At 43.6% G+C, this 24036-nt stretch overlaps 1 protein-coding gene across 2 annotated transcripts in view; it reads right to left on the bottom strand.

Moving 5' to 3' along the window:
- The window catches only part of LOC147439402 (uncharacterized), a 69098-nt gene extending 49410 nt beyond the window's left edge, over positions 1–19688 (bottom strand). The window contains exons 1-2 of one of the 2 annotated variants that reach the window (XR_015184594.1): positions 19208–19688; positions 18708–18847 (exon numbers count right to left, since the gene is read on the bottom strand). Coding sequence is in view for 1 of the 2 variants with exons in the window: in XM_086485253.1 (XP_086341379.1) it covers positions 18708–18847; positions 19208–19657 (590 nt within the window). In the remaining variant the exon portion in view is untranslated. The remainder of the gene's footprint in view (positions 1–18707; positions 18848–19207) is intronic. The other variant, XM_086485253.1, reaches the window with a different exon arrangement.
- Between the last annotated feature and the right edge of the window lie 4348 nt (positions 19689–24036).

The raw sequence follows: 24036 nt of genomic DNA, 5'->3' as shown, positions 1-24036 counted from the left end.
AAGCAATCTCCAAGAAGCCGTCCCGACACCACAAGAACAAGAAGACATTCAAAGCTGGAGATAAGGACGTCAAATTCGAATGCTATAATGGAAGGAGGGTTGATACTAAGGCTCTTGCTTTCATTCGACAATTCAAGGTGGCCTTTGCAGAAGGTAACTTCTCAGAACGCTCGAAACTAGGCCATGTTAGCATGTATCTCAAAGATACAACTAGCAATTGGTGGCTTACTACCATTCTAGAAAAACGCAAACCCAAAGACTAGGAGGAGTTCAAAAAGAAGATCTATGCTCAATCCCTCCCCCCCCCCCCCCCCCCCCGACTTTGACACAGATGTGAAGAAAGAATGGGATTGGCTCTCCCAAAAAGAAAATGAAGTAGTGTCCAACTACGTCGACAAATTCTGGGAGGTCCTCCTCAAGGTCACTCCCTTTATGGAAGTTTCTGATGAAGACAAGATGCGCAAGTTTGAAGCTCAGCCGGCACTTCAGAAACGCATAAAGTTGTAACCTCGAAACAATCTTCAAATTATGATGCAGTCCGCCTTGGTACCCGGTAACTTGCATTCGAAAGGAACTCCTCGCAAACAGGAGTTTAGTACCTTTCATGCAAAGCAGAAGGCTCTCACTACTGAGACTGAAATCTCCACACGAAAGCGGCCTTCAGATCAGCCCAAAGGCCTAGAAGAGAAGCAAATTCCTGACTCCCTCTCAGTTGAAGGCCTACATGGAAGAGGGCAAATGTTTCTATTGTGGCGAGAAAAGCCACAAGAAACCATATTGCCCACAACTTAAGAAAGATTCTCCTCCTCGTGCATCAAATTCAGTACCTGACGTACAAGCCAATATCATGAAGGAAAAAGGAAAAAGGCAGCTCGTTAAGGGGTGGGACAGCTTGAATGGGCAGAGAGAAATGATCTTGTTTGATCCGGGCTCAACCGACAATTTCATTTCATTGGATACCTCAGAAACTCTAAGACTTGCTCCCGAGAGATTGGAAACTCCAATCAGTTCAGGATCAGCCTTTGAAGAGTTGACTAGAATTCTACTCCTATCCAAGGACAGCTAAATTTAAAGATCGGCGACAAGAGGTCCTCATCGCAGTTCAAGCTTGCTCAGAGATTGTATCCTCCATGTTCTTTGAGATACAGGGCGAGGGTCGACTACAGAGTGTCAATCGAGGCTCCACAAGTTGCAGAGCGTTGTTTTCAAAGGATCCGAGTAGTGGGCATCTGCGGGAGGACTTGTGTCATCGATCCTGACCCAACAGCTCTTGAGACAGGTCATTGGGGTCTTTGGGCTTGGGAGAGCTGTCCACTGGCACGAGTGCAGTGGGATCCTGAAGAGTGGTTTTGGAGGGACCCTTTCTCCTCAGCCGACCATCCAGGGGTCCCTTTCTTTCAATACATTGTTCGAATGGAACGTCACATACTGGCAGCATGGAGAGAGGCTCGTCCTGTTGCAGCACCTCATTAGCAGGAGGAGGGTCTCAGTTGAGTTCTTGTCAGCCTTCTGGGCGAGGTTGTGGGATGCCAGACAGCCGCGGCGAGTCCAATGGCTAGTTGCACATACAGCTACAGCAGTGGGGAGCTGGCTAGTACATAGTGGCCTTTCGGCAGCATGCGCAACTTGTGACCATCCTTTGGACTACCCTATGGTCTTGTGTCACTGTCTATCGGACTACCCTATGGCACAGTAGGTTTGGCTTCGGGTACTTCAGCTAATGCCAGCTCTTTCCACAGCACGACAATACACTTGGGGGACAGCTGCTTGGTCCACTCTCACGAGCCCTGCTCTACAGTTTGAGCTATCCTCCACCCGGATGATATTGATACAAGGGGGTACACCTACACTCCAGTCTACTACAGAGCTTACCCCACAGGAGTGGTACAGTGAGAGAGGTGTGTTGGGAGCTCATCTGCAACCTGACAATCTGGTTCATTTGGCAGGCCTGCTGCTTCCGCATCTTCGAGGCTCGCCTTGTGCCACCAGCGGAGATTGTTCGAGATTTTTTATTGGAGTTGATCCATACTCTCGGGGGACAGTTCGAGAGACTTCAAGGCAGCTCTGACCGCATACGGGAGCGAAGAGAGGAGTTTCTTCGACTCTGGCACCCTGGGCCTTTCTTCACCATGGTCCAAGGTGAGCTCAGATGGCACTACCGTCCACCTGTGTGGCTTTTTCCCTCCTCCCATCTCTTGATTTAGCCCTCATTGTACATATGTTGTTTTTTCATTGGGAGAGTCTCCCCTTATGGTTGATGTAGCCCTCTCTAGTAGAGGTGGTTGTAGCCCTATGGGCAAGTTTATTAACTAATAGAAGGATCTTTTTCTCGGAAAAAAAAATCAAAAATTCCCAAAATACCCTTGTATCTATTTTGGTTGGATTGTTTAAGATTTTCTAATCTTTATTCCTTTTTTACAATTGAGATCCGTTTTTGAGTGCTTAGCAAGTACTTCGTCGCAAACTACATCGCAAAAAAAGATAATTATGTCTAAAAATAATGAAGTAATTCATCTCCAAAGCCTACATAACCAACTCAAATTCTAGTTTTAGCATCTTGTATTGATAGACAATCAGTGTTCTTGTGAAACACTACAAATTTTTTGATCTTTGAAGAAATTTAATCTCACAGCCAAGGGTATTTTGGGAATTTTTGAAATTTGAGGGATATTTTTGGGAATTTCCACAAATTAGAGGGGTATTCTGGTAATTTTCCCAAGATATTTTATTGGCCAACACTACGAGCTGAAATAGATAAATATGTCAGAGAATGCGCCATGCCAAAAAGCTAAGTATGAACTCCATAAAACTCCCAGCTTACTTCAGCCCCTACCGCTACCTCACATACACTGGGAAAGTATTGCCATGGATTTTATAATGGATTTTCCACAAACCCCGAATGGAAATGATGCAATCTAGACTATTATAGACAGGTTCAGTAAGCAAGTTCATTTAATTCTAGTAAGAAAGACCATCAAAGCTCATCACATGGCCAAGATCTTTTTGGCCCAAATTTTTAAGCATCATGGCATGCCCAAAATGATTATCAGTGATCGCAACCCACGAATGACCGGAAATTTCTAGCGAGTACTTTTTACAAAACTAGGAACTAAGTTGAATTTTTCTTCAACTTATCATCCTTAGACAGATGGAGAAAGCGAAATCGCGAATTATACAGTCCTAAACATTTAAAGTGCTATGTTTCAGAGAACCAACGAGAATGGAAGAAGTATCTACCTCTCGCAAAATTTGCCTACAATAACACTGTACATTCCTCTACGGGAAAAGCTCCTTTTGAGGTTATTTATGGCAAACCACATCTTCCCCCAATCCTTCTCAACCAGGATAAGCTATTCGCAGCTGATGAATTAGTCTGAGACCTCAATACCGTTTACAAACAAGTGAAACGCGCTATCCTTAGATCTCAAGCATAGAAAAGCAATAGATAGACATCGTCGTAATCTCAAGCTAACTTAAGGACAATTTGTTCTTCTCAAGTTTGATAAGGCGTGACTTAAGAAACATGCCAATCAGAAAGGGGAAGTTATAAAACTTTCCAATAGTAATTATGGCCCGTTTAAGATTACAAAACAGATAAATGACGTTGCATTTAGATTGGATCTTCCAAAGACTTGGAAAATCCGTAATACTTTTCGCATGAGTCTTCTACGACCTTTCTTTAGCGAACATCCGACGGAACCACTTGATTAGAGATCCCCCCTGAAGTAGATGAAACTAAAGAAATACTTCTTCCAGAACAGATCATTCACCACCAGGAGCGCGAACTAAAGTCTAGAACGACTCATTGTAAGTACTTAGTAAAGTTTAAGAATTACTCCCTTCTAGATGCTCAGTGGCTGACAGAATCACAATTTGCAAGATTTCCAAGACATCTTGCATCAGTGTCATGAAGCCCTATAGTTGAGGACAACTGTTTAGAGGCCACAGGGATGTAATATTTTTAGCTATGACTACAGATAAATGAAAATGATTTTTTTGTTTACAAAATTAATTTATGAATTTATTGGTACCAATTGATTAAAAGAATGGGTAAATTTCCCATTGCAATGTGCCATCCGAAAATTTTGTAACGAACTTGGATACCCCAAGTCTAGATCCTACCGCGACACAGCAAAGATTCACTTTAAAACAGTTCACAAAAGACGACACGGCCCGGCGTAGTTCCGTGCCAAGAGGTATTGGCCCCGAAGATTGGCGCCCCTTTCGGTATTTCTTTTTATCTTAATCTTTGAGCAAAGTACAACTTCCGTGGCTGCTCGCTCTCAGACTGTGTCCAGATGCTCTGCAGAGTCAGCCCCCTTGGGTTTATTATAAAGGTTACAAGGGATACTAAAAGCCGAGCCCCAAAAGCTTCAAACTCAAAAGCAATAGTTTCCAAAAGCAAATGTTTCCAAAAACTGCCAAAAAGCAGCCAGCACAATTTCCAAAAATCCGTGCGCTGCCACGTCAGCATGTTAGCGCGTTTTGCAAAGACTGCCACGTCAATAGTCAACGGAATCTGCGGGCATCCGTACAGTTTGCCACGTCAACCTGTCACCGCATTTTACGGACCTGTGCCACATCAGCACGGTGTGTCCGGACTGCCACATCACCAATTTGTGACATACCCTGTCACAAACTATGACGTGGTTGTCCACGGGTGCAGGAAACCCTAACAGGCAGGAAACCCTAATTTGCTGACGTGGCAAGAAACCCTAATTAGCTGGCTACTGCAGAGATGACACGTGGCAGGCTGTACAAATGTCAGCGCAAAACGCGGCACAAATTGCGGAATTCCGTACTGCTGATGTGGCAATGTTGTACGGCAGCTTTTTGGCAGTTTTGGGCCTTGCTTTTTCCTACGCAATTGGAGAGAGAGAAAGAGCTCTCTTGCTTTATTTTTAGAAAAGCATAAAGAGAGAGAGAGAGAGAGAGAGCTAAAAGCTTTGCTTTAATTTAGAAAGAGGGCTTGTGAGAGAGAAAAAGAGACTCGCTTTATTATTGAAAGCTTTTGATTTTCAGCTTTTGGGCTCTGCTTTTGGCATCCAACGGGCTGGCCTCTCACAACTCAAAGCATCTGGACGCAAAGTCTGAGTGTGAGCGCCTACCCGCACTCTTGTACTTTGAACTCAGATTAATACAAAAAAAAATACCGAAAGGGACGCTAGTCTTTGGGGCCAATATCTCTATGCACGGAACTCCGTCGGGCCAGTGTCGAATAAATTGTGAACTGTGAACTGTTTTGAAGTGGTTATTTGGTGCTGTCGCGAAAGATTCTTGACTCGGAGTGTCCAAGTCTGTTACAGTGGTATCAGAGCACGGCCGATTTCTCTTCTACAGAAAATCCGATCCCAATTTTTTTTTTCCGCGGCACCTATGGCTTCAAGCAAAGATCAGTTGACTCCTCTACATCCGGAGATGCGGGAAGGGATCACAACAAAGATTCTGGCAAGGAGTATGGCCCGCCTCGGCCTACTCAGGTGGAGCGTCGAGAGATGGAGCGTCGTCAATTGATCGGCGATGCGACAAAGATGATGCTCAATTTTGCGAAGGACCCAAAATTTGCAAAATATATGAGCAAGACTTCTTTCCAGGAAGTGCACGCGCAATGGCAGAAAACCACACCACCCCCAAAACCCGCTCTCAAGAAACCTTCTGCTCACAAGAAATATACAGAGAAGGAATTAGAAGAGGTGGTTGATGCACAAATTGCTCAGCTTTTTGACGCGCAGAACAAAGCTAAAAAGCACGGCAAAAAGCAGAAGAAAGGCATTGACTTCCCGGGTTATTTGGGTCGTCAGTCGACATTTGAAAAGGCAAAGAAACAGAAGAACCGTGTTCAATTTGAAGGAGTACCCAGTTCTTCTTCTGATAGTTCTTCTAGATCATCTGACTGGAGCGAAGAAGACCGAAAAGGCAAAAACCGAAGCAAGAAGCAAGAAGCAACGCTTTGGAAAGGGCAAGAAAAAGGCAAAGAAGTCTAAATCTCGCCCCGTGAGTGACAGTTCTACAGAGGACTCGTCTACAGATAGTTCAAACTCTAACGACAGCAACTTTTATGCAAAGAAAAAGAATTTTTATAAAGCCAATCAATATGACTTTCTGGAAGACAAAAGCAAGAAAGTACGAGAGTTTAAGGAAGGTGGACAGTCAATTAAATTTGACACGTTTTCTGGATAGGCGTTACTCAAAGCACTCTAAGATTCGAAGAGCTGCCTCTTACTTTAAGGGGAATGCTCGAACTTGGTGGTCCACACTTCTATTAAACAAGACTGCGCCAGTTAAATGGCTGAAATTCAAGAGGCTTTTTATTTCTTCTTGGCTGACTCGAGAGTATGAACGGGATATACGAACTGCTTGGAACCATCTTCGGATGACCAAGAAGGATACAGTGGACATTTATTGCGAGAGATTCTGGAGCTCTTTTCTACCCGCCTCTTCATTTAAGAAGATCTCGTTCAAGGAACAGATTGAGCGGTTTACCTTGGGTCTACCTACAGAAATCCGAGATCATTGCTTGGAACAGAAGTCAGCTTCTATTCAAGAGTTGATGAGTCATGCGAAACGGGGTTTTGCCATTCACTCTGGCAGTCTGACCTACCCCACCGATGAGATCATGACACAAAGAGCGGAACAAACTTCGACAAATGAAAGTAGAAAGAGAAAGAGCAACCGGGAAAAGAAAGATGCATGACCCAAGCTTACTCCTCAGCAGAGAGCTCGCTACATCAGGTAAGGGAAGTGCTTTGGATGCGGGGAAATTGGACATATCTCCGCGAAGTGCCCTAAAAAGGCACAGAAAGAACAGAACGACAAGGACGACGAAAGGCCTGAGAGTTCAAGAGCAGCTGAGGAACGTGGAAGAAAAAGGCAAGATGAAAACAGGACTGGTTCCAGATTGCGTGGGTACCGATCCCAGCACAATGGACGAGAGTACAGAACTTTGCCGAGCTTGGGGCAAAGTGAAAGACCAAGAGGCCCTGATCTTCTTTGGTGGAGGAGCCAAGGCCAACTTCATTTCACCAGGATTGGAGGCGCGGCTCGAGATCACTCCCGATCGGATGGGACCACTTGGGGAGGCAGTTCTAGCGGCACTCGGCAAGGACGTAGCCATTACACCTGTCATTGGCAAACTTCGATTGCATTGTCAGGGGTATTTGGGGCACGAGGACTTTTACATAATGCCTTTGGAAGGTTGTGATGTTCTCTTGGGAATTCCCTGGTACCACAAGAACAACGCCGTGGTCGACTATCCGGCGAGGAAAGCGACATTGACTACAGGCAAGGACGGAACCATTGTACTCGATATAAAACTGAAGGGCGAGTCTATCCCTATTGTATCGACTTCGGCCATTTCTAAATTTATGAAATCCAATCTGTTTGTTTACTCGATCTTTTTGAAAGAGTTGAGTGATGAAGATAGGTCAAATATGTCTGAACTTGATAAAGAACGCCAAGATTTTCTCCACTCTCATGCCGATTGCTTCTCAAAGGGCCTGCCAGGCAAGTTACCGCCAACTCGCCTGCTCGTCCTGAAGATCATACCATTGATCTCGTACCTGGAAGCGCACCACCGAACCGGCCACCCCTACCGTGTGAGCCGATCACAAAACGAAGAAATTATGAACCAAGTGAAAGACCTCCTGGAAAAGGGTCTTGTCTAGCCTAGTACTTCATCGTATTGCTCTCCAGTGTTGTTGGTTTTGAAGAAAGACGGATCTTGGAGAATGTGCATCGATTATAGAGCTCTCAACAAAATCACCATCAAGAACTGATTTCCGATTCCTAGGATCGATGATATACTCGACAAATTACAGGGATCCTCATGATTTAGTAGGATTGATTTCAAGAGTGGATATCATCATATCCGAATCGCGCCAAGAGACGTCTACAAGACAACCTTTCGAACGACTTTTGCGTTATTTGAGTTTTTGGTGATGCCTTTTGGCTTAACCAATGCTCCGACAACATTTAACCGGATGATGGACAGGATTTTTCGAGAGTAAAGGCTATTTGTTGGCACCTTCTTTGACGATATCATTGTTTTCTCCAAGAATGAGGCAGAACATAGAGATCATCTGCTTCAGGTCTTTCAGGCATTACGAGAGCACCAGTTAGTGATTAATGCAAAGAAAAGTGAATTTTTCCTACCAAAGATACACTTTTTGGGACACAGTGTGTCAACAGCAAGAGTGCAAATGGATCCGGCCAAGATAGAGACTATCCGTGATTGGCCCAATTTGAAGAACGTCCATGGAGTTAGAAGCTTCTTGGGACTGTGTTCGTACTACAGGCCGTTCATTCGAAAGTTTGCAGAGGTTGCTTCCCCTTTGCATATCTTGACACAGAAAGGAGCCCCTTTCTCGTGGGGACCCACAGAGGTGACTTCCTTTCAGACTTTGAAAGAGAAATTGACTACGGGACCAGTTTTGACTTTGCCGGACTTGCAGAAGTCATTTGAAGTATATTGTGATGCTTGTGGTCGTAGTTTGGTGCGGTCTTGATGCAAGAAGGCCATGTCATTGCTTACGAGAGCCGATTGTTCTCAAGGCCGGAATTGACAGCGCAAATTTATGAGAAAGAGCTTTTGGTGGTTATCCATGCTCTTACTCAGTGGCAGCATTACCTACTCGGTGCGGATTTTACTGTCTTTACAAACCATCAGAGTTTACGCTACTTCTTGTCACAGAAGCAGCTATCGGAAAAGTGATGGACGAACATCTTGTCACAATTTCACTTCCAGATTGTCCATGTTCACGGACAGAAGAATTTGGTGGCAGATGCTTTGCCTCGGAAGCTGTTGGTTCTGCCTATTTCCGCAATATATCATAGGAGCTTCGAGGATATGGTCGACCAATATGCCACAAATCCGGATTTTGCAGACGTTTTCACACGGATACAGGATGGGGAGACAATAGCGGGATATTGCATTCGGGATGGCTACTTGATGTGGAAAACCATGTTGTGCGTTACACAACCGTTGACGGAAAAGGTTATGACTGAATGCCACTGTCCACCTTTTACGGGTCACCGCGGCATTGCTACCACCATGAAAGGGATAGAGAGATACTTCTTTTGGCCAAGACTCAAGAACGATGTGGACGAGTTTGTGCGCAGTTGCTTGGTATGCCAGAAGGTCAAGTTTGACAGACATAAAGCACAGGGATTGTTACAGCCTTTGCCCATACCCACCCGCCCATGGAAAAGTATTGCAATGGATTTCATTTTTTATCTCGCGAGAACACAGAGTGGTCACGATGGTATCTGGACTGTTATTGACAGATTTAGCAAACATGCTCATTTCATTCCAGTGAAGAAAACATTCAAGCCGGATTACTTAGCGCGACAGCTTGTGGCCCAGATTTTCAAATTACATGGCATGCCTGAGACGATAATCTCCGACAGGGACCCCAGATTTACGAGTTTGTTTTGGAAGGCAATTTGGGAGAACATTGGCACGCGGTTGCAGTTCTCGTCATCTTTCCACCCGTAGACTGACGGGCAATCTGAGATTGCCAATTCAGTGGTTTTAGATTTATTGAAGTCTTATATCTCGAATCAGAAGACTCAATGGGAAAAGTATCTACCTTTGGTGGAATTTGCCTACAATAACAGGATACACTCTTCGACGGGGAAGGCGCCATTTGAGATTGTTGAAGGTGCTGCGAAGGTTCCACCCTTCCTAAGCACGAAAGATAAGATTTTTGAAGTTGATGAGTATACGCACGACTTAGACACGGCTTTTGCCAAGGTCCACGAGGCTTTGCAAAAATCTCAAGAACGCCAGACAAAGGCAGCAGATCGCCATCGTAGCGATTTGAAATTGGAGGAGGATGATTGGGTGCTCTTTTGAGAAGGCATGCCTGAGAAAGAAAAAGGGAAACGAGAGGCTTTTTCCAAAGCTTAGTATGCGATACTACGGACCTTTACAAATCTCTGAAAAGATCAATGATATCTCCTTCCGACTAAAACTGCCCGACACTTGGAGGATTCACAATGCATTTCATGTGAGTCTCTTGAAACCTTTCAAAGGTGATGTGCCTGATGATGGGGAGCCCGATGAGCAACCCAAAGTGGAGGAAAACGAGCAGATCCTTCTTCCTGAACAGATTTGGACACAAAGAATAAGGTAAAGTAAGAAGGCGGTTCTTGGTTAAATTCAAGAACTATCCTGCATTGGATGCGAAGTGGATGGAGGAGGAGGACCTAGCAGATACTCCTCAAATTGTGAAACTTTACCTTGAAGCTTTTGGTTTAGCATAGTCTACTCCAAATGGAACCCAGAATTCAGCTTGGCCACAGATCTGGTGCAGTGGGATGCACTGCTCCTTTGTCAACAGATGCCTCGAATTTTTAGAACACTAGAGTCATTGATGTCTCTTTGAGCTTCTATACTGAGAGCTGATAGTATTCTGCTGTATGACTTTATGAAGTGGAATTCCTGAATATGAAACTGATTTGTTCTTGACTTGGTTTTAAGTGCAGGAGCTGATAGACGAAATGACTGCAGCATTTTGGTCTAATTGATCTCGAATAGACATGGTTGCAATAGGGGTTAGTCAATCGGGCATCGATGAGGTCTGAGTGGATCTAGATGTGATTGCTAGCTACATTGCCGATAAATCATGGTCTAAGATCCGAATGAATGTTGAATGTCATGTGATGTCTTGTGATGTGACTGTCGATTGGTACATGTGCTAGATGTGTGTTCCTAGTATGTAGGTACTAACAGTCAGTGGGGGGTATGTCCCAAACTGTGACGTGGCGAGAGAGAGAAAGAGCTCTCTTGCTTTATTTTTAAAAAAGCATAAAGAGAGAGAGAGAGAGAGAGAGAGAGAGCTAAAAGCTCTGCTTTAATTTAGAAAGAGGGCTTGTGAGAGAGAAAAAGAGACTCGCTTTATTATTGAAAGCTTTTGATTTTCAGCTTTTGGACTCTGCTTTTGGCATCCCATGTAACCTTTAAATAAACGGGCTGGCCTCTCACAACTAAGAGCATCTCGACACAGAGTCTGAGTGTGAGCGGCTGCCCGCACTCTTGTACTTTGAACTCACATTAATACAAAAAGAAATACCAAAAGGGGCGCCAGTCTTTGGAGCCAATATCTTTAAGCACGGAACTCCGCCGGGCCAGTGTCGAACAAATTGTGAACAGTGAACTGTTTTGAAGTGGTAATTTGGTCCTGTCGCCGTAGATTCTTAACTTGGAGTGTCCAAGTCTGTTACATACCCCCCTCTTGAAAGAATTGTGTAATTGCCCTCGATTACGCCTCCAAAAACAAACAGAGGCCATAAACTGTCTTAGTAGACACTAACTGTTAGTACCGTCGCACTAGACACAACATATCCAACACATGTACCAATCGACAATCAGATCACAGGACATCACTTAACATCACAGGACATCACATACAAATCACATTCAAATTCATTCCAAATCTCAGACCATGATTATTCGGCAACGTATTTAGTAATAGCATCTAGATCCAGTCAGGACCTCACAGATGCCCGATTAACTAATCCTTATTGCAATCATGTCTAGAGAGACTTATGAGACCGAAATGCTGCAATCATTTCGTCTTTCAGTTCATGCACTCAAACAAGTCAAGTACAAATCAATCAGTATCATTTTCGGGAATTCCAATTCATAAAGTCATACAGCAAAATACTGTAAGCTTAGCAGTATCCCTGAAACCCAAAGGGACATCAGTGACTCTATATCAATATCGGAGTAATCCGTTGACAAAGGAGCGGAGTGACTCCCCTCTTGTGCAAGTTTGCTGCACTAGATTCACCCTTGCTAAAATCGGGGTTCTATTGGAGTAGACTATGCTAAACCGAATGCTTCAAGGTAAAGTTCCAAAATCTGAGGAGTATCTGCTAGGTCCTCCTCCATCCACTTCGCATCCAGTTCTTGAATTTAACCAAGAACCGCCTAATCACTTTACCTTTGATCTTTCTATCTTTATGTGCCAATATCTGTTCTGGAACGAGTATCTCCTTGCTTTCCTCCACTTCGAGTTGCTCATCTGGCTCCCCATCATCGGGCACATCACCTTTAAAAGGTTTCAAGAGAGACACATGAAAAACAATGTGAATCTTGCAAGTATCAGGCAGCTTCAGTTTAAAGGAGACATCATTTATCTTTTCTTTTATCTGGAAAGGTCCATAGTATCTCATGCTAAGCTTTGGAAAAAACCGCTCCTTTCCCTTTTTCTTTCTCAGGCGTGCATTCTCAAAACGTAAGAGCACCCAATCGTCTTTCTTTAATTTCAAGTCACGAGGTATCGATCTGCTACCTTCTTGTGTCTTTCCTGAGATTTCACAAAAGCCTCCCGGACCTTGGCAAAAGCAGTGTCCAAGTCCCTCATATACTGGTCGGCTTCAAAAGTCTTATCTTTCGTGCTTAGGAAGGGTGAAACCTTCGTAGCACCTTCAATAATCTCAACTGGCGTCTTCCCTATCGAAGAGTGGATCGTGTTATTGTAGGCAAATTCCACCAAGGGCAAAAACTTTTCCCATTGAGTCTTCTAATCAGAAATGTAACACTTCAATAAATCCAATACGACTGAATTTGCAATCTTAGATTGCCCATCAGTCTACGGATGGAAAAATCACGAGAACTGCAACCGTGTGTCAATGTTCTCCCAAATAGCCTTCCAAAACAAACTCGTGAATCGACGATCTCTGTCAGAGACTATTGTCTCAGGCATGCCATGTAATCTGAATATCTGAGAAATGAACAGTCTCGCTAAATGATCCGGCTTGACTGTTTTCTTCACTAGAATGAAATGAGCTCGCTTGCTAAATCTGTCAATAACAGTCCAAATACCATCGTGCCCGCTGTGTGTCTTCGAGAGATCAAAAATGAAATCCATTGGAATACTTTCCCAGGGGCGGGTGGGAATGGGTAAAGGCTATAACAATCCCTGTGCTTTATGCTTGTCAAACTTGACCTTCTGGCATACCAAGCAACTACGTACAAAATCGTCCACATCCTTCTTGAGTCTCAGCCAAAAGAAGTAACGCTCTACACCTTTCAAGGTGGTATCAATGCCATGGTGACCCGTAAATGGTGGACAGTGGCATTCGGTTAGAACCTTTTCCCTCAACGGCTGTGTAACACACAACATTGTTTTCTCCATCAAGTAGCCATCCCGTATGGAATATATCCCGCTACTACCTCCCCATTCTGTATTCGACTAAATACATCTGAAAAAGCTGGATCTGTGGCGTACTGATCGACCATGTCCTCGAAGCTGCTATGGTGAATCGCGGAAATAGCCAAGACTAACGGCTTCCGGGACAAAGCATCTGCCACCAAGTTCTTATGTCCATGTACATGGACAATCAGAAAGTGAAATTGTGACAAGATGTTAGCCCACCGCATCTGCTTTTCCGAAAGCTGCTTCTGTGACAAATGGTAGCGTAAACTCTGATGATCAGTGAAGACCGTAAAATCGGCTCTGAGTAGGTAATGTCGCCACTGAGTAAGAGCATGGATAACCACCAAAAGCTCTTTCTCATAAATCTATGCTGTCAATTCCTAGCTTGAAAACAATCGGCTCTCATAGACAATGACATGGCCTTCTTGCATTAAGACTCCACCCAGACTACGACCACAAGCATCACAATATACTTCAAATGACTTTTGCGAATCCGGCAAAGTCAAAACTGGTCCCGTAGTCGATTTCTCTTTCAAAGTCTCAAAAGCAATCACCTATGTGGGTCCCCCACGAGAAAGGGACTCCTTTCTATGCAAAATATGCAAAGGGCAAGCAACCTCTGCAAACTTACTAATGAACCGCCGGTAGTAAGAACATAAGCCCAAAAAGCTTCTTACTTCATGAACATTCTTCAAATCGGGCCAATCACGTATAGTCTCAATCGTGGCCGGGTCCATCTGTACTCCTGCTGCTGAGACGATGTGTCCCAAAAAGTGTATCCCCGGTAAGAAAAATTCACTCTTCTTGGCATTGATTACTAACTTGTGATCTCGCAATGCCAGAAAGACTCGTAGCAAATGTTGTCTATGTTCCGCCTCATCCTTGGAGAAGACTATAATGTCATCAAAGAAAGTGCCAACAAAAGATATGTACTCTCTGAAAATCCTATCCATCATTCGGTTAAAAGTCGTTGGAGCATTGGTAAGGCCAAAAGGCATCACCAAAAATTCATATAAACCGAAACTCATCCAAAAAGCTGTCTTGTAGACATCTCCCGGCGCGATTCTGATATGATGATATCCGCTTTTCAAATCGATCCTGCTGAAACAAGAGGATCCCTGTAGTGTCAAGAATATCATCAATCCTCAGATTCGAAAAATTGTTCTTGATGGTGATTTTATTGAGAGCTCTATAATCAATGCACGTTCTCCAAGACTGTCTTTCTTTAAAACCAACAACACCGGAGAGTAGTAGGGTGAAGTACTCGGTTGGATAAGACCCTTTTCCTGAAGGTCTTTCACTTGGTTCATAATCTCTTCATTCGGGGCTCGGCTAACACGGTAAGGTGGCTGGTTTGGTGGTGTGTTTCCAGGTATCAGATCAATAGTGTGATCCTCAAGATGAGATGGTGGCAACTCGCCTAGCAGGCCCTCAGAGAAACAATCAGCATGTGTGGAGAAAATCTTGGCGTTCTTTTTCGAGGTCAAAACATACTCGACCTTCAATCATCATTCAGTTCTCTCTAGAAAATCAAGTAAAGAAAGTGAATTTCATCAAGTACAATCTCTTTGCCCTTCATTTGTCAAAGTCACTTTCTCAGCCCGATAGTCGACCACGGCGTCGTTCTTGTGGTACCAAGGTATTTCTTGGAGGACATCACAACCTTCCTATTTTGCAAAGAATGCCACGTCAACAGTCATCGGAATCTGCAGCCATCCATACAATTTGCTACGTCAGCCTGTCGACGCATTTTACGGACCTGTGCCACATCAGCAGGGTGTGTCCGCGCTGTCACGTCACCAATTTGTGACAAATTTACCCATGCCCGGATAGTATGATAAGTAGATCAGTAGCCGGACGTAGTGCATAACAGTCAAAACAAGCACATGAATAAGATGGTGTCCCTACTTCGCTCGGAAAAGCTATAATTTAATATTTTTACGGTGGCCGCTCAAGAAAATGGCCGACCGGACACGGTGGACATACGTCCCGACAGGAGCCGACACACTAAGTCGGGAGAGACATGAAATCAGTTGAGTTATTAATGCTCCAAATTGACCAGAAAACCAGGTTTTAACGCTCATTTTGAAGTCTAAGGTTTAAAACCTTTAAAAATGAGTGGTCAAGTCAGTGTGGTGAAAGCGGTCAAATGATTTAACATTAAAAGAAGATGTAAAAAACTTAGCAACTAGTGTAAGTTTTTAGAAAACACCAATGCTGGCCAGTTGCGAGCCCTCTCTCTCTCTCTCTCTCTCTCTCTCTCTCTCTCTCTCTCTCTCTCTCTCTCTCTCTCTCTCTCGGAAATATCCTACACTAGGCTTATAAGGAGGTAGTGCTACCAGTTCAACTCTCTCTGCAACAATTTACTCACACATAAAGCCTCCTCTCTCAGCTCTCAATTCAGCCCTCTTTCTCCCTCCTCAACAATTTCCTGCTCTGGTGTCCGTGAAGGGCACAGAGGCCACGAAGCGCACGGTGAAGGCGTAGGGCAGTCCATAGAGCTTGTGTGCGTCCCTGCAAGGAATAGACGCACTCAGACAAGCGCCAATTGTCAGCACTCCGACAAAGTCCAGAAGCAGTTTTCAGCCAAGAAGTATTTATTAACACTCCAAATGAACACGGCCTGGCAGCTAGAGCGCTCCAAGCAGACGCCGACAACCTGTTGGCCCCCAAAGACTCGCGCCCCTTTCGGAATTCCTTTATTCTTATCAAAAAGGTAATAAAACCTGCGATTTCCTACGAGCTGTCCCACATAATCCGGGCTGAAAAAGACCTGTCCTGGCTCGATTTCAACAGCATAACTGTACTAGGAACTTCACAGACAAAATCCCTACACAATGGATGACTTTCCCGGCGCATACGGACACTTTACAAAACCTGGCAAGAATCTGCAGCATGCTGAATTCTCTGTTTTCTGCCCTGAAATTGCGTCAGATCACCTATTTATCGATCCCCTCGCTTCCCCGGACCTCCGGACCAATTAGGGCCAGAACCCTAAACCTGCAAGTTTACACAGCAAGCTGTAATTTCCTGTTTTGGGCTCCGTCTCGCGAGCCAAACACATCCGTAACGAGACCTCGTACTCCCGCGCCTGTTGGGCTACTTGCCCTCTGAATCGGACGAGATTTCTTGCGAGAAACCTCTCCGAATTCACTTGTACCGGTGGGGGATTAGCAATTGAGCGGGGCATCACGATTTTGTATTCAAAAGGGGAGAGAGGTGCGCAAGAGCGGAATTATCGTGCTACATAAGTGCAAGGGAGAAGGCAAGCTTTCCATTAAAGCTTCATCACCTGCACCAACTACTCACACACACTCTGTAGGTCACAATGAGAGAGAGAGAGAGAGAGAGAGGGGCAGGCTACAATCCCAAACTCCCCCAAATTGATTCTAGAGCCCAAAATTGGCTGAGGTGGTAGGATTTGACCTTCTGAAGCCTCTGGTGCTGCCAAGTGACCACTATGCCTCTTTTGAGTTAATTTCCTAGTACCAACCAACTTATCAAGTGTGGCCAGGGGCCTAAATGACTATGAACTGAGCCTAGACATACTTTTACAGCTCAGATTCTAGTGTCGGTCGGCCCGACCAACTCGTGGCGACAAGGCCTTCTCCTCTGCGGGTGAAACTCTCGGCCGTTGGCCGTTCACATTGGCCATACAATATCCGGCCATTTGCAACTTCAAAAAGAGGGTCCCAAAAATTAAATAAAAATCATTGGAAAGAAACCAACAACTAAGGTTAGCAGATGCCACGTCCTCGTGACATTGCAAGCAACTTGCCCCACCACCAACCCTCTTCGTTGTGTCTCAAGACGTCCACTCAGACAAGCTTTACAAATGCGACGCCCATTCCCCGTTCCGTGTTTCAAACATGAATATCCGAAATAGGGGATGGCATTTCATGCATGTTGCCACTCCCCGTTCCCCGTTCCGGTAACTATGACAACGCCAACTAGTCTGGCGTTTCAAAAAGCTGGGAGAAGAGAGCTAGAAAACGTTGTCTTGAAAGCTTCTAAAAACGCATGCATTTTAAAACGCTCCAAAGCTTGCCATCACCAAACGCCGACATAACTAGTCCTTCGCAGAGCCATCTGAGCTTTTTAAAACGCCAACTATATTTCTTCTTTGCCGTGCTCTTCCTTCCACAACCAACGAGCCTTGCGCTTTGATACCATGTCAAAGTCCACAATGCAAAAGCGTAGAGTTAAGAGAGAATGAACGAGAGAGAGAGAGAGAGAGAGAGAGAGTTTGCCGAACAAACCAACTACGCAATAAATTAGATAATGATACAACAAGGGCTGGGAGTTTCTTGTATGCTACTTTGGGGTCCATAAGTACTCTGAGAATTGCCCTACCCAAAATCTTGTCAAATAAGTAAAACGAATACCTAAAGACAAAATAAATATTAGGAACACATTGGGCTATTCACTTGAGATGCTATAACTTTAACACATCTAGTGCACTTGAGAGGCTTCCTCCTCAACCCACACACGCATCATGTCGGATCCTACTCGTGACACGTCACCAATGACCAAATGGCCAGATAAAAAGGAGGAGGGCTCAGGGTACTCAAAGACTAGGCTTCTATCCTTCTACTATCTCGGCTTCTTGTTATAATAGGTATGGTTTAAGTCCTACTATAGTTTTTACATTATGTTAATTTTTTAATAAAATGAAACGCCATTTCCTAACCATTTGGGCCTAAACTGAAACTCCCAAACTCCCATTTTTTTGTTTTTCGTTTCCGGCGGTGACTATGGTTGAGTACGAGTAGGCTTCTGATCACAAATGAATGCTCCATATAAACTCTATAAATACAAGACAATCATTGACAACGAGTATACTCACAACATAAAATAGTGAAGTTTTGGACTATGTTCACTCATTTGCTTTCTTTTGAATGTTGGTTTCATGTTCATAAACACATTACATAAACCAAAAGTTTCCCTAAGGACTTACCAAACTCCCTATATTTCTTAAGAAAAATTGAGAAGGGTCAGCCCATTGTGGCCCCACAAATTTCTTCCTTTCATTAAATGTCAATATCGAGGCATCAGTTAGTTGTTCGATAGTAGTATTGAATGTTGATAACATCTATTTTACTGCTGTTGCAAACGGAAAAGTATCTTGTGATGGTATTAAATGACCAGATTGATAGGAACGAGGAAGCATGTGCACAGTAGGAGGGCATGAGTGAGCCACTTCGCTTTCTTTTTCTGCCCTATCTCTCTCTCTCTCTCTCTGAAACTATGTACAGAAAACATTTCAACATCTTCCACTAATGACAACACCACCCCAACGATCCCCAATTGTTTCAGAATGGAAAATAATGTTTCCATCTTTACCCAAAATCGTGGTCTATACCAATGGGACCTCATTCTTTCTACAACACCTTCATATAATTCACAATCACAAAAATCCGATACTTACAAAGGAGGCATGCAGTGATATGCAAGCTTAGGTTCTCACCGCATGCAACCAAAACTATGGCATAGGCTGAATAATCAGCTCAACACTTACTACATATTTGGACATAAAGAACTCACTTCTGATATGTAGATCCAACCACCTCCAGACCAGCTGTGTCCGATAATTGTGCAAGCTCTCTGAGAGAGTCAGCAATACCGAATGATGATGCAATACCCTTGCGTTCAATGCCCACAAGAAAAGCCCTCTCTGCAAAAACCTGTGCAGCCGTTTAAGAAATACAGCATTATGTAAAAACCAGATTTCTGCTTTAAAAGAGATTCCGACAGAACTCAATCAACACCGACATCCCAACAAAATAGTGCGATAAAACTGCATTGGCAAGGAAGAAAGGAAGTTCAAGACATGCATAAACTAAAAAAGAAAAAGCAGAAGGTGATATGATTGTCAGTCAATGGAAAAAGGCCCTCATGGCAATGAAAAACAAAACTAGCAATGCCATATTCTCACCAATATGATGATTGTATGAGACACTGGCATACAGTTGCCTCATGTCAATGAGCAGATCCCCGCACACATGTAAAAGAGTCGATAACAAGAGAAAACTGAAACTGCTTACATCTCTTCCATGTTGAAGCTTGAACCGATCAGAGTCATCTAAGCTCCTCTTATGCAGGTCGGCTGCAAACTTAGGGAGTTCATTGTCCATTGTCCCCTTACCCCCACCCTGCTCGAGGCTGGCAAGCTCGTCATCCATGCCAACAAAATAGCCATTTTCTTCATCATCACCATATTCATCGTATGAATCGTACGAGTTGAGAAGGGGCAGCCCCAAAGCATGCCCTTCTTCCTCCTCATCTTCAAAGGAGGCGGGGGGGCTGTCGTAAGCTACTGCGGAGGGACGCGCTGCTGAACAGAACGATGCTTGGTAGGTGACGTGAAGCAGGGGCTGCGAGTTGAGGTATTGTGCGGTGCGACGAGCCGACGGAGTGGACTTGAAGCTGCAGAGCGATGGTGCTTGCACGCTTGCTTTGGCAGACGAGAAGAGTGTGATAGATTCCAGCGCCATGTCCGATATTCAGAACAATGTCCAACATTTAAGTTTTTAAACTATCTTGCACCACCTGGAGAAGGTTTTCCCATTTGCATTTCCATCAAAGTAGGTCGCCACAATCTTGTTTTTGGGGCTCATTAGAAGGAATCTCACGTAGATCGTGAGATTCCATTTTTCTTCCATGGAAAAGTGGCATTCAAGCATAAATGTTGAGGCAAATCAGAGGCGGGGGGTGATGTGTTGGAAGCAATGCAGCTAGCTGGTGTGCGAGCTAGGCACGGTCGAGAGTCTAGAGGACCCAATGCCTACATGAGTCTCTCTCTCTCTCTCTCTCTCTCTCTCTCTCTCTCTCTCTCTCTCTCTCTCTCTCTCTCTCTCTCTCTCTCTCTCTCTCTCTCTCTCTCTCCCCCCCGACAAGCCGGGCCAGAACATGGCCTTGTGTGTGTGTGTGTGTGTATGTGTGTGTGTGTGTGTGTGTGTGTGTGTGTGTGTGTGTGTGTGTGTGTGTGTGTGTGTTTTAAAGGTACGGGCAGCGTGCTTTATTTGTTGATGGTGCTCGATGGGAAGTGGCAAGAGGAGTATTGGGGTCGCAGGGAATACGAGGCGAGGTGGAGATGCTCAGGGGATGTGCAAAGCTATGATGACTCAAAGAACGCAGGGCAATGAATGTAGTGCAGGGCAAAGTTTGTTGGAATCCGTCGTGATGCATAAGGGAATGTGTTTGGGCAAGGGACACAAGCAGCAGATGCATAAGTAGGGATATGAATGACTACAACTAGTTGCGTCTCTTTTTATTCGCTTTTTTGTATGCATCTCCTTGGAGCTCTACAAGTAGGTGTTAGTAAAAGGAAAGGGTTGTGCAGGCGATGGGAGGAAGGGGCTGAGCCTACAGAGAGTATGCGATTGCGACAGCCAAACAGGCGTTTGCCTTTGAATTTGGAGATTCAGAGGGAATCTCATAGAGAGAGAGAGAGAGAGAGAGAGAGAGAGAGTAATGAGTCATCGCTGATCAGTTGAGAGACAATTTGTGATTGTGCTGCCCTGGCCATTGTGCGTGCGCGGGGAGATTGAGCAGGGAGATTGAGTGCCATGCAATAGTGAAGTGATTAGTGCAGGTGTGGACCAAGGAGAGAAGAGGCGAGGGCTTCACAGAGCGAGCGATGGCGCAAGGGGCTTCAGATCATGGACGACGAAAAGGCAGGCTATGCTAGCGTGCAGACGGTGCAAAGGGCTCAGTCCGTGTGAACTGGGCTGGAGATTAATTTGCTTTTGAATTCGAAAGATTCAACGAAATCTTGATGAAAAATTAATGATTTCTTGCAATGTAATGTGAAAATATATATACCACTAATTCACACCGCTACTAGCCACTTGAGGTATAATCTTTTTTGCCATCTTTTTCCCAGAACCTCACAAGGTGCCTACCAACACGGTAAGCGTGGAGTAGAAGTTACCACAATTTGGATAGGGTAGAGGCTAGGATTTTGGGTTAGAAGTGGTGCAATAGGTGCGTAGTCAGGAGATCTTTCTAGCGGCATAGGCGGCTTGTCCAACATTGCTACACACTTTTGTCAATGAATTTTCATAGATTTTGATGTAAAAAGATCATATTGATGGATTAGTGGCGACAGTGCACAAATATTGAGCCATGCATGAATCGTGTTTGAACCCCATTACCTAGGAATGAGATTCCAGCATGCCGACTGGTGTATGTTAGAAGCTCGCGTTCACTTGTTCACCTTCGGCGGGGGGGGGGGGGGGAGGGTATTTACAAATGGATCCTCTACCCTAATGATGGCAATACTTGAGCCTACCAAGACTTGTATTGAACCAACATGTGTGGCCTACATAAGGCCTAGTAGATTCATGGAGCTCGTTGGAGCAATTGTGGACCATTCGATTGATCTTTTAATTATATTATTATTTGGTTGACCATTCATTAAAATTGAAGCGAGTTCTCAACATCAAACGAGCAGAGAGATCAAATCAAAAGCAATAAGAGCATTGTCTAATTGACACTTTCAAGTACTCATTTGGAGAAAGAAAAACATGCATGCAAACTGTGATGTGCTTTTGAGTTCCCCTTGAGAGCACAATGGGTTCTTGAGGATGCTATGAAAACAAATGAAGCATTCAAAGTGTGGCAATGCTTTGGTCCACATGTATGACGATTGGCTTTTGAAAGTGCAATGAGCACTTAATGAGTTCTTGATGAGCATCCCAAGATGTCATCTCCTTGAATGCATGATTGTAGTTGTGCCTAGCAAGTGCAAGTCCAAGAAGCTCTCGGTTGTTTTCTGTGTACGTGGACTGAGAACTACTCTCAAAATCTGGTCTCTTAGATTGCACTATTAGGAAAAAACATCAAAAGACCTCACTTTTGCATCCATTCAGAGTTGCATGTTGTGCTAGAATTTTAGGGTCAATAAGCACTTAGATTCCAGTTAGGCTATGGTGGCTTCGCTAAGCTATCATTCATGATTTATAGACTTAATTATATAGATTAAGAGAGAGGGAAAGAGAGACACCATATCACAAGATATAATGCAAAGGATAAAAGGTTAGATCATTAGAATCATAGAACTGAGTACAAAGGGTGATACAAGAGAGGAGAGGCTCTAGTTGATGGTGGAAAATTTCCCTTATGACAGAAGATTCCAGGAAGTTACTTCAAAGACTTCACAAATGCTAGTAAAGAGGTAAAGATGCAATTCAAGCAAAAGATTGGAGTCAAACGGTACTTTACTTTTTTCATTGTTGGACATTATAGGAACCCTTTGTAAAATCGACAGGAATTACAATCTAAGACACAAGTGTATTTTGTCGCAAATACTTGTAATTGCTAATGTTTTGTGTAGGAAGGGCCTAGGAGATTGAACAATGATCCTAGGTTTAGCAAAAGGTTCAAACTTTGGCCATACAATTTAGGTTTTTGGGCCAAGTATAAAAGACAAAGTTGAAAGCATTATTTAAGCTTTGTAATAAAAAAATAGAGAACAAAGCTTAGTGCTATAGAACTATGTACAAAGCTTGTAGGAGCTTTCTTTGTAGTATTCCTAAGCTAGAAAAACTTCACCATGGTTAACTCTCCCTCAAAAGCATAAACATGCATGATTGAGACATATTCTTGCTATGCATACACGTGCACACAAGTAGATAGACATGGAAGTGTAAGAGAATGAAAGAGAAAATAAGAGAGGAAGATAATGATTGGACTTTATACATAGAGAATAGCTTAAAATAGGAGTACCACACTAGTATTGGCTTAAATCTAGTCCCCAAGTGCATGGCCAGCATAGATATAAGTAGGTTGAAAACAATAGGCATATAAAAAACACTTTAAAAATAATAATAAGCCCAAACCATATCCTATTAACATAAACCTAAGGTTGGGAAAAGGTAACAAAATGGAGGTTCCCATGAGAAAGCTTGGTTCCAGGCCCACTAAAGAGATGTTTTGATTGCTTACGAAGAAGAAAATCTGTTTCCTTTGGCTAAGGACAAGATGAGTCATATTGCTACTGATGATGACATTAATTTGAAAATTATACATTACCAATTTTTTGATATTTTCTCTCATCCCCCCCTTAAAGCTGATGAGACTATTACTACTATTAGAGCTAAAATAGAAAATATAAGGAGGAAAACAGTCAATCCTTTGCTTGCCAAGCAACTAGATAGTCCCCTTTATTGAGTGTGAGGTGATATCAAAAATCTAAAAAAGGGGAAAACCCTTGGTCTTGATGGTATCCCCAATAGTTCTATATGGAATGTCACAACTTTATAACTCCTTACATCATCCAAGTCTAGCAAAACGCCTTGAGAACATAAGTTCTTCCTACTAACATCAACATTTGAGTTATCAAGCTCATCCATAAAAGAGGAGAGAGGGAGTTGATAGATCATTGGAGGCCCATTTCCAATCTAACTTCTGTGTTTTTTTCCCTCTATCTTTAGATAGAAGATTCTCCCCATTGATGCACAAATTTATTTCAAGGGCATTGAAGGACCTTATGAAGGGGAGGTATATTTTGAATGCTATCAAGGGAATTGAATATTTTGAATGCTATCATAACAATGCGGGAGGGTATTGACCATGCTAAGGCTACCAACCGAGACTACGCCTTCTTCAAAATTGACTTTGACAAGGCTTCTAATAGATTGAAATAATAATTTTTTCTTCAATCTATGTATGATTGGTTTTGAGAATTTTTTTGGATAAAATATGTTAATACCTTGCTCACCAATGCTTTTGCCAAAGCTGTTGTTAATGGAGACATCATATCTCTCAAAAGGTCTATTAGACATGAATGTCCTTTGGCCGCTTTGTTATTTGCTATAGTTGTAGATGCATTGGATTGGCTAGCCAAAGATGCTCTCATGAAAGGTAACAT

This window comes from Adiantum capillus-veneris, chromosome 16 (assembly GCF_014529385.1).
Source record: "Adiantum capillus-veneris isolate H3 chromosome 16, ASM1452938v2, whole genome shotgun sequence".
Classification (NCBI taxonomy): Eukaryota; Viridiplantae; Streptophyta; class Polypodiopsida; order Polypodiales; family Pteridaceae; genus Adiantum; species Adiantum capillus-veneris.
Note: the sequence above shows the minus strand (reverse complement) of the source record. Positions and strands in the feature narration are given on the sequence as shown.